Genomic DNA, 15,901 nt, shown 5'->3' with positions numbered 1-15,901 from the left:
ACCAGGCACTCTTTTTTTTTTTTTTTTTTTTTTTTTTTGAGACGGAGTCTCGCTCTGTCGCCCAGGCTGGAGTGCAGTGGCCGGATCTCAACTCACTGCAAACTCCGCCTCTCGGGTTTACGCCATTCTCCTGCCTCAGCCTCCCGAGTAGCTGGGACTACAGGCGCCCGCCACTTCGCCCGGCTAGGTTTTTTGTATTTTTTAAGTAGAGACGGGGTTTCAACGTGTTAGCCATGATGGTCTCGATCTCCTGACCTTGTGATCCACCCGTCTCAGCCTCCCAAAGTGCTGGGATTACAGGCTTGAGCCACCGCGCCCGGCCATCCAAGCACTCTTAAGGCTCATATTGGACATTTATACTTCAGAGTAAATAGATTCAGAAAGGGAGACTTGATAACAGAAATTGAGAGGCTAAGGGTCTTGATACAACTCTCCGTTTGCCTACCTTTTGACCACTTAGTTGGTCTTGGTGTAGGTCTGGGGAAGGGTGTGAAGGGACTGTGGAGTTCTGGAATAAGGGCTGCCTGTCTCTGACTGTGAGTCCAGAGGCTGCAATTCAGTGACCTCTGGGCTGCATTTGACCAGCAGGTACATTCTGTTTGGCCTGCAGTGTGGTCACAGGTAGCAGTTTTTAAAAATATGAATGCCAACCTCTAAAAATCAGGTTTTCCATAAGAGTATTCTCTCAGATCTGATGATATTTGATGGAAGACTTGGTGCTAAATCAAACAACGCACTTCTGAGTGGGGGTTCATTAGTTCTTATTTAGCCAGGTTACCCCATTCATAATAGTGATGACTGAAATGGAATATGATTTAGCAACATTTCCTTCTGATTCTATTAGAAGGCAATGGGTTTTGATACTCAAATTTTAGTTTCACCATTTTCACCTTTTGCTGCACATCAAGCCCTTCTGAGGCTGCGCTTGAATGACAGAATCTGGCTTGGGAGATAGCAGTCCTGGGTTTAGTTTTGGTTTTGCTGTGGGAGCCTAGGGCTCTCTGTGGTTCTCAGTGTCCTCATTTATGCAAAAACAAGATCAAATTATTTCCACGGTTCTACTTACTGGGACTCCAAGACATGAATGGCACAAGAATAGAATGGAGACGCCTTGGTTGAAGTCAGAGTGTAAGAGGGTTAACAATGAAACTGGCCTGGAGAAGTCTGGGAGGCGCGAGAGGGAAGAGCTGGAACCAAGGGCAGAAGCTACAGTGAAACATTTGGGTCCTCACTGTCCACACTGGCCATAGATGGAAGGGTGATCTTGGGAGAGAAAGCACTCCGCCCCTAGAGACGCCACACACAAGCCAGGCAGCCACTTGGAGGGCATGTTGTGGGCAACAAATGGCGGATGAGTCCCTTCCGACACGTAGGGGGGAGGAAGCAAGAAACCCCCTCAGCCACTTGCTCTCCTTCAAAGGGGAGTGTGGCTCACTGTGATGTGTTCTGCCCACAGAATGGGATGTCAGTGCTTGGTTGTTTTTAAACACTGTATTTTTAATTTTTCAAAAATATTTACGACAGTAAAGGTCGTACTGTGCACAGGGGGACAGATGCCTTTGATGTGTCCCCCTTTCATTTCTACCTCAAAACAAGGTTAAGGCATAAATTACTCCGCTGGGCACCAGGCATGCCCCTTGTCCTTGGGGCATTATCACTGGTCATACCACTTGTCCTGGGGGCCGGCGGATGAGATATTTGCCACCGAGGCTGCACAGGCTCCGGGAGTCCTTGCACGCGCTTTATTCAGTGCATTCCAGAGGGCACCCCTCAACAGCGCTGGCCAAGCCCTTCCCTGTGCACTGGTTGGCATAAGGGAAGGATGGGAGGCAGTGTGTGTGTGTAGGGAGGGGCTGATACAGGGAGGGGAGGCTCCCACCCCTACACCTGCTGCCCAGCTGCAGCCGGGCCAGTGCGTCCATGTCTAGGGGCAGCCTGCAGCAAGAAGACATGTGGGAATGCACAGCCCCAGGGATCGTGTCATCCACATGCTTCCCATGAGGTACCTGGGAACAAAAGTGGCCTGGGAGGGTTGGCAGCTGAGAGCAAGGGGCCACAATTGGTGGGGGAATGTGTGAGTTGCGGTCAATGTGAATGCACGTGGGTGCAGAGCCCGGCTGCCTCTCATCTCAGGGCAGCGTCCAGTATCCTGGTCCCACTTGCCTGGCCATCAGTCTCCACATCTCAGAGTCTTTCTTCATCCCTGGCTCGCAGCTGTCACCATCAAGCCCTTGGGCTTGGGTTCATTCTTTGGGAGCCCCAGGGGCCTATGTATGGGGAAGGGAGTGGGTATGACTTGGGAGCCAATGGAGGGGTGGGAAGGGTGAGAGAAAAGGGCAGACTTCAGATCTGTTCTGTCTTGGGTCCTTCTGGAACTAGAGGCCTGGAGTGTGCAGATTGGGTTCGTATTTACAGTCTTCCTCCCTAGGTTTCTTTGAAGGATGGGGATAATTACGAATTCCTAGCACCTTAGTAGCTGGGGCAGCAAATGCCCTCCAGAGAGCCTGAGGGAGGCCTTGGAGTGGGCCTGGGTGTGTGGGGGTATCCCTTTAAATCCCTAGGGGTCTGTGTTGAAGGTGTCCCAGCCTCCCAGTAGGGCAGTTCCACTTAAAACCAGCTTGAGTTCCATTCTGGAGGGAGCAGGCGCCGTTGCTCAGGAGATGAGGTCAAGTGCAAAGCCAGCTGGCTTCCTCTCCACTCCAGCTCGGTGGGGCCACAGGCCTGGGTCTGAACACTGCCTGGACAGGTGTCCTGGCCCCCATCAACTCAAAGTCTCCTCTGGAGCCTCACTCCAGCACTTTGGGGGTGGAGTCCAGACCAGGCTCCCTTCTGCGCCTGGCACTTTTGAAGAAGCCGAGCTGTGAGGAAGCAAAGGGAGACGTCTCAGAGGAGGACAGGGTGGACAAGGCTACCCCTGCTTTCCCTCCACTATGCTTCCTCGAGATTCCTCCCTCAGGGCTTCCTTGAGTACCCCAGCTCCTTCTGAGCACCCCCTCCTCCAGAACTGCCTCTGTGGACTGGAACACAGTGGATGAGACCATGGGTGGCATGCAAGAAGTCATGCTGGCTCCTACCACCTTGCTGTGTGACCAGCCCCAGCCAACATACCTCTCTGGGCCTCCTTCATCTGTAGCAGGAGGAGGCTGAGACCCGGGGTTTGTAACCAGAGCTTCAGAGACAGAGATGGACTTTGGGAGGCTTGTTAACAGCTTGACATTGTTGGAGAAATTTTGTGCAGTTGTTTGTACTTGCTTTTTTTTTTTTTTTTCTTTCTCTATTAATAGGAACCTTAGTTCTCATCAGGTTCTCAAAGGCACCCACAGATAGGTCAGAGCCATAGTCTGAGTGCCCTCTGTTGGCCCTAACCAATGTGTCTGCTGTGGTAAGGGGGTGGGGTGCCAGCTCCCTTGGAGAGGAGAACATGGCAGTGGCCACGAAGCTCCAGGGGCTGGAGCCTGAGCCCACCAGCCAGGATGCTGCTCCTTCCCTCCCCTGCAGGGGACCTCACCTTCCACAGTGCCAGGACCAGCAGGGCCAGCAGCAGGAGGCCCCCCAGGGTGCTGCCCACAATGATCCAGATGGGGACCTGCCAGTCCTCTTGCTTGGAGATCTCAAACACGATCTGCAAAGGGAGGGGGGCCAGGCCAACAGCATTACTGTTCTGGGGCTGGGGTTGCAGCCCAGGAGGGGCAGGAGGGTGGAGACAGCTGGCACCTGGTGGGGGAGCTGCATCCTCTTCCTCAGGGGGATGCCAGAGGGATGGGTGGACAGGCCAGCCGAGGCCTCAGGACGACCAGCACCTGAACAGCCGACACTGGGTTCAGTGGCCCAGGTGATCCTGCCTCCTTGAAACACTTGCTGCCTTTGGCCTCAGGCCCCGCCACTCCCTGGATCCTCCTCCCACCACATGGGCTACTCCTTCTCCCTTTGCTGCCTCTGCATCTCCTCCCGCACTTCTAAAGGTCAGTGTGTCCCACGGTTCAGTCCTTGCACCTCTTCTTTTTCTAGAGTCACTTCCTGGGTGAACTCAGGGCTGACTTTCCCACGAGTCACGGTAGGCATGGTGCCAAGGCCCATAACACTTTTAGGAGCCCATGAAAATGTTTACATTTCTTTTAAAATTAGAGGAAAAAATGGAATAGAATCCAGCTTGGATAACATTTTTTTGTCTTTGTGCCAACACAGTTATAAACCATAATTTTAAATATTTTATTTCTGGCCGGGCGCAGTGGCTCAAGCCTGTAATCCCAGCACTTTGGGAGGCCGAGATGGGCGGATCACGAGGTCAGGAAATTGAGACCACCCTGGCTAACATGGTGAAACCCCGTCTCTACTAAACAATACAGAAAACTAGCCAGGTGAGGTGGCAGGCGCCTGTAGTCCCAGTTACTTGGGAGGCTGAGGCAGGAGAATGGCGTGAACCCGGGAGGCGGAGCTTGCAGTGAGCTGAGATCCGGCCACTGCACTCCAGCCCGGGTGACAGAGCGAGACTCCGTCTCAAAAATAAATAAATAAATAAATAAATAAATAAATAAATAAATATTTTATTCCTGTGGAGAAAGGTGTCCCAAAGGCAAAAGTGGCCAGGGCTGGGAAGGTCAGAAAGCAAGTCCAGGCCAGCTCCCTCAGTCCTGTGGCTATCACCGTCTACATGCTGGCTACTCTCACATTTCTATCTTCCGCCTGGATTCTCCACTGAATTCCAGGCTCATACCGACCGTCTCCTGGCCTTCCTGGCAACTGTAACAGGTCCCTAACCAAGCTCTTAACACCCCAGCCCCTCAAGCCTGCTCCTTCTAATTCTTTCTCACCTAAGCAAATGGCAGCACAATCCCTCCACACTGCTCAGGCCAGAAGCCACATATCCATCACTGACCCTAACTCTCATACCCGCACGGAGCCCAGCAACAACGTCTGTCCACTCTATCTTGGAAACACCTGGAATGTGGCCACTCCTCTCACCTCCTGGACCTGAGCGCCCTCACATCTCCTCTGGAGACTACAGAGCTGCCCGACTGCCTCCCGTGTGCAGTCTGTTCTCAGCACAGCAGCTAGAGGGATCCTTCTAAACAGGAAGGCAGGCCCATGCTCTGCTCTGCTCAAGCTCGCTTAGAGTAAAAAGTGCAGTCCTGGCCCTGGCCTGCAAGGCCCTCCCCTCTCTGGTCCCACCTGTCTTGCTGACCTCACCTCCTGCTCCCTCTTGCTCTACTCTAGACTCCGGCCACCTGGTCTCCAACATGCATGCCATGGCGTGCCTGCTGCAGGCACTGCTATCCCCTCTCCTACAAGGGTTTTCCTCACACAGCCGCAAGACATTTCTGTCTTCCTCATGGTCCCTGTCTGATGTCACTTTATTGGAAAGGCTTTTCCCACCTCCCCTGTATAAAACAGCATCCCCTGGCACTCCACCCTTAGATGTGTGCCTTTTTCTGGGTGGCCCTTATCACCAGTTGATAATGTTTATATTTATGTTTATTGCCCGCCTAGAATGTCAGCTGTAGGAGAGCGGGGGCATTGTTTTGTCCCTGCTCTATCCTCAGAACCTGGAACTGTGCTGGGAATGCAGCAGGAGCTCAGCTAACATGTGGAGTGAACGGATCACCTGCAACAGCAGACAGGGCCCTGCTTTGGCCACTGACTCGCTGTTCAACTTGAGGCGAGTCACTGTCCCTCCTGCCTCATCTGACATGCCTCGGTGTGCATACCTGAGAGATGGGGGTGGGGACAGTGCCTCACAGTGTTGTGAGGTCTGTCACTGTGTTCGGCACACAGCTGGGGACCAGCAAATAGCAGGGCCCTTATGTGTGCTCTTTCTGTCCCTCAAGGCGAGTACCTGGCTCTGCCTCCCCAGCGCTGGCACCTAGCACAGAGCCCAGCATACAGGGGCTTAATTTCCGGGTTGCTGGATTTCTAAAAGAGAAGTGAGGCATCCACAGAGTATAAGAGGAATTTTTTGGGGGGTTGGGTGGGGGTGGAAGAAGGAAAAGTCACCTAAAAGACAAGCATCAATGTGAGAAGAAGGGTTCTCTCTCTCTCTCTGTCTCTCTCTCTCTCTCAATCTCTGTACGTGCAGGATATGTGTGTGTGGGGGGTGCCTGTACCACACCTCCATGTCTTGGATGCCGGGAACATTCCAGCATCTTTCAAGATTCGGTTCAAACAGTCTCCAGAAAGCTTTCCAGGGACGTCTGTCGCTCTGAAGCGCTCCCCCGGGCCTGTGCTCACCCCTAGACTGCACTCACCCGTTTATTGTCACTGTTCCCCTGCCTGCCTAATTTATCTGTTTCCCCTTTTGGGGCCGAAGGAGTCGTAGGACAGGCACCCAACAAATGCCAAATGAATGAACACACAAAACAGCTCCTTAGGTGGATTCTGATACCCCTCTGCCTGGCATCCCCCAGCCCTGGTTGTGATTGGTTTTTGTTGAGTTGTTTTATAAGGGATGCTTCCTGACCCTGCCTCTTTGCTCTCCAGCACCTCCCTGGGGTCAGGATGGGAGCTTACTCCGCCTCTGTACCAGAAACACTCGTCTGGAGCCCAGGCTGGCATTTCTGGGGTGTGGCCAGTGGAGGGCAGCAGCATCCCGCGCCCTGCTGCCCCGTCTATTTCCACAGGACTGGGCTTTGCTTGCTTGCTTGCTTTTACAAATGTATTTCTTTTCTTTTTTCTTCCTTTGCTACTTCTTCCAGGAATGGGCTTTTCTTTAAGACTTCACTTCTCGTTGGGTCTCACGCAGAGTCTCACTCCTTTCCCGGACCCCGAATGAAGCCAGTGTGATCTGTAACAATCTGCTTTTACCCAACTAATAAAGAGACCAATCCCGAGGCATCTCCCATCCTTTGGTCTTCACAAATTCAGTTCACACTAGACCTCTGGACCTTCCCTAGTGTTGCCCCTGAGGCCCATTTGTCTTGCTTTTTCCCCTCTCCTCAGCGGCCGCCCTAACAGCCCTCGGGTCTGCCTGATTCTCTGCTGCTGGGACATGCAGCCAGGGGTTGTAGGAAAACTCTAGAGGAGTGCGGCCAACCCTTTCCCAAGCTGTCTGGCCTAAGCCCAGTTCTGGAGGGCTCCCAGGGGCTTACCTGGCGGCTGGGATCCTCCTCACGGAAGATGAAGGGGCTGTGGAACTGCCTCTGCAAGGCTGCGTTGACCATGATTTTCATGGATTTGTACTTGAGCTGTGCAATCAGAGGGCTCGTCAGAAGCTGGCCTGGAAGCTTTTCTTCCCGTCCCCTCCCCAGACAGCCCCAGGTGGAAGACATCCCAACAGCCACCCCCTTTCCCTTCTTCCTTCCAGCGCAGCCCAGGGGCTCTACTTACTGCTTTTAGGGACCTCAACCACAGGTTTCCCAGTAGATGGAAATTGATTTCCTGATTGGGGGCCAGCCGTATATTGCAATTGATGGAGACGACATCAGAGTTGCTGTGATTCTGAAAGAGAAGATGGGTCTCAGGGCTGAGCTGCTGGGCTAGGGGAGCAGGGGGCGGCAACACTGCTTGAATGACTGGGGCTCTGCTCCTGGGGGCAGGCGCAGAGGACAGGGGACAAGGAGAAATTTGGGAGTGGGGGACATGTGCACTGCGCCTGCCAGGGGATGACTGAAGGACAAATGAAGGACGGTATATCTGATGCTCCACTTGACGCTGTGCATTGTGACTGGCCTGGGTATATTCCAGGGACAGAACTTTGGTTCAACATTAGGGAATCTATAAATGTTTCCCATCACCATATAAACACATTAAGATAAAAATTCTATGATCGCTGCAACAGATGCAGAAAAAGTATTTTAGGAAGTCCAACTTCTGTTCATGATAAAAACTCCCAGGGAACTTCCTGAATCAGACAAAAGGGGTCTTCATAAAGTTCATGGAAAATGTGTATTACGGAAAAACTATGCATGGATTCCAAAACCTTTTTTTGCACCAAAATAAACTTGTATTAACTTGTTGTAACATATGTGAACAGGATCTAGTTTGAGGCACTAAGAAGGACAAGACATCAGTTTGAGAAGAGTCCTATCAGAGCAACATGAATTCTGCTACAATTGAAGCAAAAGCAAATATCAAATTTATGGCGAAACTTGAGTGGAAGAACAGTGAAATCATTGATGCGTTATAAAAAGTTGATGGGGATGATATCACAAAGAAATCAGCAGTTTGCAGATGGATAACTTGTTTTAAGAAGGGATTAGAGGGCCGGACACGGTGGCTCATGTCTGTAATCCAAGCACTTTGGGAGGCTGAAGCAGGCAGATCACAGGGTCAGAAGATCAAGACCATCCTGGCTAACCCGGTGAAACCCCGTCTCTACTAAAAAATACAAAAAACTAGCCGGGCGAGGTGGCAGGCGCCTGTAGTCCCAGCTACGCGGGAGGCTGAGGCAGGAGAATGGCATAAACCTGGGAGGTGGAGCTTGCAGTGAGCTGAGATCCGGCCACTGCACTCCAGCCCGGGCGACAGAGCAAGACTCCGTCTCAAAAAAAAAAAAAAAAAAAAAAATACAAACAGTTAGCCAGGTGTGGTAGCATGTGCCTGTAGTCCCAACTACTTGGGAGGCTGAGGCAGGAGAATCACTTGAACCCGGAGGCGGAGGTTGCAGTGAACCGAGATCACACCATTGCACTCCAGCTGGGTGACTGAGCAAGACTCAGTCTCAAAAAAAAAAAAAAAAAAAAAGGAGGGGTTAGAGGACACTGACACTGAAGATGGAGCTTGCAGCAGATCATTCATATCAATTTGTGAGGAAAAAAATAATCTTGTTCAGGCCCTCATTGAAGAAGCCTGACAATTAACAGCAGAACCATTAGCCAACACTATAGACATCTCAGTTGGTTTAGTTGACATCATTCTGACTGAAAAATTAAAGTTGAGCAAAATTTCCACTTGATGGGTACCCAATCTGTTGCACCTAGATCAGTTGCAGAAAAGAGCAGAACTTTCAATGGAAATTTTAAACAAGTGGTATCAAGATCCTGAAGCATTTCTTCAAATAATTATAACAGGTAAAAGGTGGCTTTGCCAGTACCATCCTGAAGACAAAGCACAAAAAAAGCAGTGGCTACCAAGAGGTGGATGTGGTCCAGTCAAAGCAAACGCGGATCAGTCAAGAGCAAAGGTCGTGGCAACAGTTTTTCGGAATGCTCAGAACATTTTGCTTGTTGACTTTCTGGAGGGCCAAAGAAACAGAACATCTGGTTATTACGACAGTGTTGTGAGAAAGTTAGCCAAAGCTTTAGCAGAAAAATGGCTGGGAAAATGTCGCCAGAGAGTCCTTCTCCACCATGACAATGCTCCTGCTTGCTCCTCTCAAAGGGATTTCAAAAAGTTTGTGGAAAAATGGAATTAAAAGATAAAAATTAAAAATTAAATTTTACTTCTCAACATAAGCTCCATCAAGTTCAAAACACTTTTGTAAGCAATGATACCAAACATTCAGTCCATTCTTAAATAACTAAGTGTCCTGGGAATTTAACCATGTCAATGCAGTCCTTTTTTTTTTTTTGAGACAGAGTCTTGCTCTGTTGCCCAGGCTAGAGTAGAGTGGCATGATCTCGGCTCACTGCAACTTCTGCCACCTGGGTTCAAGCGATTCTCTTGCCTCAGCCTCCCGAGCAGCTGGGACTACAGATGTACGCCACCACACCTGGCTAATTTTTGTATGTTTAGTAGAGATGGGGTTTCACTATGCAGGCCAGGCTGGTCTCGAGCTCCTGACCTCATGATCCGCCTGCCTCGGCCTCCCAAAGTGCTTGGACAACAGGCACGAGCCACTGTGCATGGCCTAATGCAGTATTTTTTTTAACATTATTAGTTGAGGAAAAATGGGTGTCCTTTAAATATATATTTTTTTAAGATTTAGCAAACCAAAAGAAGTTAGAAGGAACCAAATCAGGACTGGAAGGTGGATGCCTAATGATTTTGAAATCCCCTCGTGTGTGAAGCCTATAGCAATGATCATATTTAACAATCAAAATAAAAATAAATTCCTTTAAGTCATCATGATTAAGGTAATCCTGATGATTCTGTCATCATCATATCTATTTACCATTGCACTGGAGGTCTTAGCTAGAGTAATGCCACAAGATCATTTATAATATAAGGATTAAGTGGAGAAACTAACGTTGATGGGAAATCCAATCTTCAAACAGAATTCATTAGGTGAAAGTTGCTAGTGTTGCTGCCTCGCTGCCCACCTCAACCCCAATGCAGCCCAAATCTTTGGCAAAGCACGCTACCCTCAGTAAGTGCTTTGTGGGGGGCACTTGTCTGGGGAAAGTAAAACTAAAACAGCGAAGTTTGTTGTCTGGGTAAAGAACAGTGGAAGCAGGGTGAGAAACTGGTATCTGGAGGCAGAAGCAACCCTGAGAAAGCAAACCGGAAATGAGCAGGTGTTTCAGGAGGGCTATGGAAATTGAAGCTGATCTGCATTCCATCTCTAGGGCAGGAGGCCCCAGATGATGCGGCCAAATGCCTCCAGTACAAGCCATGTGCGTGTTCCAGTGTTCCGCTTCTCTCTGCTTCTCTGTATCCTATGGGTCTGCTTGGCCCAGGTGCAAGTCCACTGTCCCCACCCCTTTCTGCTCGTTTGCCTGGCACACCACAGGCTGTGACCTTGGCTTCTCAGACACCCACTCTGTGGGTTTGTTCCACTCCCTGTGAGATGGGGGACTCACACAGGCCAAGAAGTCTTTTCCTCCTTCAGTTTTTTCTTGGTTTGGGGCTGGGTACATATAGGTGCTCAGTAAGCTCTTACTGACCAGCTGTTGGATCAGGAGGGAAATGGGCCCCACAGCGCTGGCGGCACGCCTCTAACCCCAACCACTGTGGCTCTCTGCATGGGGGACACTCACCAGCTGCGGAGCACGACTCAAGTCTTCCTCCATTGGGGTGGGCCGGTACTCAGTGCTGTTCCCCCAGATGTTACAGGACGTGTTCGCCTACATAAAGGACACGGACACACACACACACATCCTCACAACCAGCTCTGGCAGATGCAGGTTCCCAGAGATGCTTCTTTTCTCCTCCTCTAGCCCTGGCCCTGGAGAAGGGAGCTGGGGTCTGGGAACCTGGGGACACACGTAGGGGGAATGTCTGTCTCCTTCTGGTCCCCTCCCCTGAGCCGGCTCCCAAGGGCATCGGTACCTGATCGGTGAGGAAGTCCCTCAGCTTCAGCAGGCGGTTGCCGCCCCTGGTGGCGATGGGAACGGTGATCTTCATCATCACCCCGTGGATGGGGAACAAGCCCAAGTTCTGGATCTGTGGCCAGAGACGAGGGGGTGTCAGTACAGTCAGTTGAGGGGGGCGGAAAACAAGGTCCACAGGGGCCAACCAGCCCCTGGGGGTGGCAATTCCTCCACCAGGCCTGGGAAAAAGGCCCACTCAAGGCCCCTGGTGTTTTCACTGTGGAAGCTCCTACGCTCTGTCAAATTGTGGCCGGGGACTGCACGGACGAGTGCAAGAAAGCCTGAGAGGGGAGGGGTGGCTGGAAGCTGAAGACAAGCCAGTGGGGATCCAGAGGTCGGAGAGCAGGGGCCACCTCCATTTTCTTTTCTTTTCTTTCTTTTTTTTTTTTTTTATAAGACTGAGTCTTGCTCTATCACCCAGGCTGGAGTGCAGTGGTGCGATCTCGGCTCACTGCAACCTCCGCCTCCTTGGTTCACGCCATTCTCCCGACTCAGCCTCCCGAGTAGCTGGGACTACAGGCGCCCGCCACCTCACCCGGCTAATTTTTTTTTTTTTTTTTTTTTTTGTAGTTTCAGTAGAGACGGGGTTTCACCATGTTAGCCAGGATGGTCTCGATCTCCTGACCTCGTGATCTGCCCGCCCTAGCCTCCCAAAGTGCTGCGATTACAGGTGTGAGCCACTGCGCCCAGTCCACCTGCATTTTCAACTCTTTTTGGCTGGGGTGGGGATTTTGTAGAGGCCAGGGTGAAGACGGTGACAGCAATGAATGCATTATGAGATGGAATCATTAATTAACAAAGGATGTATTACTAAATAGCGAGTGCGTGATTGTTCACATTCTAGCAGTGTCACATTTAGTGCCAGGGCAGCAGTGATTCTAAGCAGGAGTTTGGAATCAGAAAGATCAGGAATCTAATCCTGGGCCCACCACCACCTATGAGCTGTGTGGCCCTGAGCAGCTTACTAGGCCTCTCTTGAACAAGCCATGCAGGGCTCAGTGTGTCTGAGGTCCAGTATTCAGCTGTCAGCCTGTCCTCAGCTTTCACGCAGCCTAGGAGAAGTTGATAAACTTACAGCAGTTCTGGGTTGAGGGAGCTATCAGGGCCCACTGTAGCAGAGGCTCCTGAATTGCCTCCTAACTCTCATTCTCCCTTTTTCCTTAGTGACAGAACTGAGACTAAAAGCCACATTTCCCAGCCTCCCTTACAGCTGAATCACAATGTTTTGGATAAAGAGAGGTCACTGGAAGAGTGAGGAACTGCCAGGGAGGTCCCTTAATAAAGAGGGAGCATGCTCTTCTCCCCTTCCTCCTCCCTGCTGCCTGGAATGAGAATGCAATGGCTGGAGCTGCAGCCATCTTGTACTGTGAGGCAAACTGGAGGCTGGTAAGTTCACATCGAGGATGGTGGAATAGAAGACCCACTCCTGGATGACTCTGTGAAGCTGCCGACTCTGGACTTCTTTTATGGGAGAGAGTAAACCCTAGTGTGTTAAGCAACTGTTTAAAAATTTTTTTAAAGAATTTTAGGCAACCACACCCTATCTTCACCCATATGTCTCCCACTGCAGTCCAGTTGTTTTTCAGAAGACTGAGAGGCCCAGAGAGGGGAAGTGACGTGCCTAAAGTCGCACAGTGGGTGGGTGGCAGGGTTGAGACTGGACTCCGGGCACTAGTGATGATTCCACATTCCTCCCCTCCAGGATGGGGGTGCTCAGATCCCATCGTTCCCCCTCCACCCGGCTCCCCTCCAGCCTCACCCTGAAGATGCAGCTGAAGGGAGGCCCGATACCATCGTATCTCTCCAGCGAGCTATTGGGCTTGACCTCGTAGTGGCTCAGGCTGCTCCTCCTGCAGAGACAGAGGACAGGGCTGTCGTGAGCTCAGTCAGTGCTGGCTGGAATGACAGATGAATGAAAGAGGGAGAGGGCATGTGTCGGCCTCCCCTGGGCCACAAAAAACAGGTTCCCTCTTGTGTCGCTTGGGAGTGAGTGTCATGTTGGAAGGATTCTGAGCCTTCGCAGGAATTAGCGCTGCCATGGGTGAGCAATGTCTGCCTCCTGGGTGGGTGGGCGTGAGTCAGAAGAGCCAGTTATTTCATCCCTGCCCAGCCTGTTTGCCTAGGGGTGTAGCTGCTTTTCGGTGTGACCGTGCCACTGTGCTGCCTTCCACCCTCTAGGGATGGCTGGCGTGGGAGGGCCTGAGCTTCCTCTTCGTATCTGCTGTTCTGCCCTGACTTCTCCATCTGTCCATGAGCTCTCAGAGGACAGGGGCTGTTTCCTCCGTCCGACTGGGGGCCAGTAGCGTACCAAGGGGGCGGGGGTGGGAGCAGTCTGTCTTTTGGGGAGGAGTCTTTTCCCACTGACGTTGTTTAGATGTGCTGGCGTAAGATGATAATAAAAAGTAGACTTATGACAGATATTATTACTGTTTTTAAATTCTCTACAGACCATGCATCCACTTGTTGCCTATGCCAGGGGTGGACGCCTCCCACTGCCCCCACCCTCCCTTCTTGCCTCTGCTAGGAGCTCCCCAGGGCCGGGCCTGTGTCTCCTCCTTCCTCTATTTTGATATCCCCTCCCAATATTGGATGGGGGGCTGCACTCTCTGACCCATCAGGGACACTCTTGGCTCCAACCATAGTCCCTTAGTGCTGGTGTCTGGCCCTATTAGGGCTCATCAGAGGGTACCACCCCCATTAGGCCTCCGTCCTCCCACTCCCCATGCCTTTCCTCTCTGGCAGCCCCTGGAGCCTGGCCCACCTGGTGAAGAGGACGTCAGCCTCGTATTTGAGGTGGAAGCGTAGAGGGGCCACGTTGTCTTCCTTGGTGCTGTCCCGCTCGTTACTGTCACTGCAGGGAGAGCCAGGCAGCAGGATCAGGAAGGGGTTCAGCACAGGCAGCGGGAAGGGTCTGAGGCAGACTGCGGAAGGAGCATGCTGGCTTATCTGGGGCTGATGGGCACCAGACAGGCCAGACAGGGAACCTGAGGCGTCTCCTAGGAGAGGAAGGGCCAGAAGTGGGGATGGATGACACCAGCTCTACCTGCTGCCCCTTTAGGTGGAGTGAGGGGAGGGCTCTGGACTGGAGCTGGGAGGCCTGTGCCTGGCCTGGCATGGACCGGACCCCAGCCTGTTTGCCTCCCTCACCGGGCTGCCCGTCTGTCAGGCTGTCAGGCAGGCCAATCCTGCTGCCTGCCGGATTCTCAGGGTCTGTGGGAGGCGACACCTGTGGCAAAGGCTCGCCCATGGAGGAGGGATGGTGAGGAATTCACAGTAGAGTCGTTCATTTATCCCTGGACTGACCGGGGACAGCTCCCACAGGGCGGCCAGGGCCACTCTGCTGCCACGAGAAGGCTGGGAGTGAAATTCAGAGACATCCTCAGGGGGGTTCTGTCCAGTGTGTCTCTCTTCATATCTGAGCACCATGAACTACTGGGACAAATCATTTTAGACATAAAAATGTACGATTCTTGCTTGCTACATAGACCAAGTTGGATTCCCTTTGGAAGCCTTACCCCAGGATAGGGGTTTGGTTAGAAAAGGGAGACCCGCCACACACAGATGCACCCCCAGAGCCCCCTCCTACACACACCTAGTTCTCAGACACCACCCACAGCTGTGCCAGAGACACTGCTCTGCAAGTGCACGCTCATTTCTACCGTGAAGACGGGACTGGGTTTTTAAGAGCAGGGCAGAGCGCAAGGGAGACCTTGCCAAGTTTGCCACGTGGCGTGTGAGAATTCTACCACAATGCGCAATTCATTTAACTGTAGCTAGGACGCAAGCACATGTGGAGTGTGAGTGCCCAGTGCTTCTGTGACCTCTGACCTGCGCGTGTGTGTGCTGCAATGTTAGTGTTCGGTTTGTCTGGGGTATTTATTTCTTAGCTAAGGATTTTTGCCATTTATAAGGCTCCAGAGTGGACAGAATCCCTCTGTCCTTCCCCACATAGAGGTAATTCTGCACAAAAGAGACATGTATTTACTACTAACACAAAGTGATTCATGGTGTCAGCATATAGCAAGCTGCCTCTGAGAGGCCTGGGAGACAGACAGATGGACAGGAAGACCCACACAGAGTAAGAAAAGGCCTCTTAAAAATGGGAGAGAGGTGACTAGGACAGGAAGAGCCCTGGATGGGGAATAGGATGAGTAGTGTTCAGCTTCCAGCTGCACAATTCACTGCTGTGTGTCCTTGGGAAATTCACTCACCCTCTCTGAGCCTCTCTTTTCTTAACTTGGAAGATGGTGTGGGGAATAACCCCTGCTTTGATGATCTTAAGGGGCCTCTGTGAGGACTGAGATTTTTGCCTGTACAATGCTTTATAACCGTAGGGTTTGTGAATTACTGCTGTATACAGCGTTGTCTAAAAGTAAAGGGCTGACATTATTATTTATCACCCAAAGAATGAAGAGTGGCGGCAACACAAGGGGCAGCAGGTTGGCCCACACCTGCAACAGATGCCGGCTCACCTCCCCACCCCGTTCCCTCCACTCAAGGTTGGGGCAGTGAGGGACAGGGCGTGGGGCGGTGGACTCAGTGTTGGGAGGAGCAGTCGCTAGCAGCCAGAGAACTGGGCCCCAGAGTAGCAAGCTTGGGGGAGAAGGAGCAGGCACGGCCCTGACCTGCCTGCAGCGAGCTCGATCTCCAGGTGGTGTAGGAAGATGGATTTGCTGAACTCAAAATCAAGACGGAAAGCCACCTGCAAGGAAGCGGTC

At 51.8% G+C, this 15,901-nt stretch overlaps 1 protein-coding gene across 2 annotated transcripts in view; it reads right to left on the bottom strand.

The window, feature by feature from the left end:
- Window positions 1-1,044: 1,044 nt before the first annotated feature.
- ITGA11 (integrin subunit alpha 11) overlaps window positions 1,045-15,901 on the bottom strand; it is a 133,875-nt gene continuing 119,018 nt past the window's right edge. The window contains exons 22-30 of one of the 2 annotated variants that reach the window (XM_033189606.1): window positions 15,809-15,885; window positions 13,945-14,034; window positions 12,943-13,033; window positions 11,143-11,256; window positions 10,851-10,937; window positions 7,321-7,431; window positions 7,083-7,178; window positions 3,509-3,622; window positions 1,045-2,858 (exon numbers count right to left, since the gene is read on the bottom strand). In XM_033189606.1, the coding sequence (XP_033045497.1) occupies window positions 2,787-2,858; window positions 3,509-3,622; window positions 7,083-7,178; window positions 7,321-7,431; window positions 10,851-10,937; window positions 11,143-11,256; window positions 12,943-13,033; window positions 13,945-14,034; window positions 15,809-15,885 (852 nt within the window). In that variant the 3' untranslated portion in view covers window positions 1,045-2,786. Of the gene's footprint in view, window positions 2,859-3,508; window positions 3,623-7,082; window positions 7,179-7,320; window positions 7,432-9,056; window positions 9,167-10,850; window positions 10,938-11,142; window positions 11,257-12,942; window positions 13,034-13,944; window positions 14,035-15,808; window positions 15,886-15,901 lie in introns of those variants that run through there. The other variant, XM_033189607.1, reaches the window with a different exon arrangement.

This window comes from Trachypithecus francoisi, unplaced genomic scaffold, assembly GCF_009764315.1.
Source record: "Trachypithecus francoisi isolate TF-2019V2 unplaced genomic scaffold, Tfra_2.0 Lachesis_group3, whole genome shotgun sequence".
In the NCBI taxonomy this organism is placed as follows: domain Eukaryota; kingdom Metazoa; phylum Chordata; class Mammalia; order Primates; family Cercopithecidae; genus Trachypithecus; species Trachypithecus francoisi.
Note: the sequence above shows the minus strand (reverse complement) of the source record. Positions and strands in the feature narration are given on the sequence as shown.